Source organism: Aptenodytes forsteri, unplaced genomic scaffold (genome assembly GCF_000699145.1).
Source record: "Aptenodytes forsteri isolate BGI_AS27 unplaced genomic scaffold, ASM69914v1 Scaffold54, whole genome shotgun sequence".
Classification (NCBI taxonomy): Eukaryota; Metazoa; Chordata; class Aves; order Sphenisciformes; family Spheniscidae; genus Aptenodytes; species Aptenodytes forsteri.
Genome location: NW_008796044.1, coordinates 14682126 through 14683335, shown reverse-complemented (window position 1 = coordinate 14683335; position 1210 = coordinate 14682126). Strand labels below are relative to the sequence as shown.

The 1210-nt window shown below is 44.0% G+C and overlaps 1 protein-coding gene across 1 annotated transcript in view; it reads right to left on the bottom strand.

Annotated features, from left to right (window-relative positions):
• Nucleotides 1-519: 519 nt before the first annotated feature.
• The window catches only part of HNRNPA0 (heterogeneous nuclear ribonucleoprotein A0), a 1513-nt gene continuing 822 nt past the window's right edge, over nucleotides 520-1210 (bottom strand). The window contains 1 exon segment of the mRNA XM_019473823.1: nucleotides 520-1210. This exon segment is cut by the window's right edge and continues 119 nt beyond it. Within this exon segment, the coding sequence (XP_019329368.1) occupies nucleotides 1059-1210 (152 nt within the window). The 3' untranslated portion in view covers nucleotides 520-1058.

Below are 1210 nucleotides of genomic sequence, written 5' to 3'. Positions count from 1 at the left end.
TACTATGAAAACAAGTATGCGTTTAATAGAAGGGATAAATGCCGACCCTTTCCTGGAAGGAATCATACACAGACAAACCGATAAGAGGACGTGAAACTAAGCAATTGGAAATTCTGAACATTTTATATGAATGAAGCACATGCTTAACACAAACTATTTCTTCAAAACTACACAGTACATACGTCGATGGAAAAGTCCTATAGAAAAAATCGACCAACCATGTCAGCACGTCAAACTGCCTAGTACAAGATGGTGGATGCACACAAACTGTGTAAAGTGAGAACGAATATTTAAAAAACAGACCACATCCACGGATTAGTACTTCAAAAATTTCTCTGTCGAGTGTTTGAAAACCAATAAATCCACTAGGGGGGTAGCAAAAAAGTCAATTAGGACCTTTACTGGCAATAAAATATTTACTCTAAGTACACAGATTTTAAAGCAGAGGAACACTTGCTTCAAACCTAGAAAAGCCTTAAAACCGTACGGAATGGATCCTAGGAAAAAAAATTAGACATGTAAAGGTCAATGAACACAATGATTTATTTAAAAAATAAAAAACGTAAAAACGATTTTTTCCTCCTTTACAGAAATGTTAATTTCAGTCATGGGATCCGAGTAGATTTTGTAGAAAAAAATGTAGTAGCCAGGTATCGAGTCCTTACAACAAAGGAAATTCCCCCATAACCCTCCCCAGTTTTTACTCCAGATCAGCGAGACACTTCCCACCCCATACCCCCAAAAAACAAATTAAAACAAGACATTTTTCGTTGCTAGTATAAAAACGACCAAGGTCCAAGTAATAATAAAAAAATAGAGTCCATCAATGACTGTAACACAAAGTATGTGTATGTGGGGCCCAGTCCATCTTCAGAGAGAAAGAAGTGGCACAGGCAGCAGAGGCGACCCCCAGGGGGCATTTAGGAGCTGCTCCCACAGCAGGGAGACATTTAAAAGGAGCGGCCCTTCGGCGAATGAGGGGAGAAACCATTTAGAAGCTGCCCCGTATCAAAGGGAGGGCTCTCCACGCCACCCCCAATGCGTATGGGCGCTCCAGCTCAGAAAGAGCCGCCCCCGTAGCCTCCCCCACCATAGCCTCCTCTGTACGGTCCACTGTTACTGCGGCCCCCCCAGTTGCCGCCCCCTCCTCCACCTCCTCCGCCGCTCTTCATGGGGCCGTAGGAGGACTGGTGCTGGCTGTAGCCGCCCC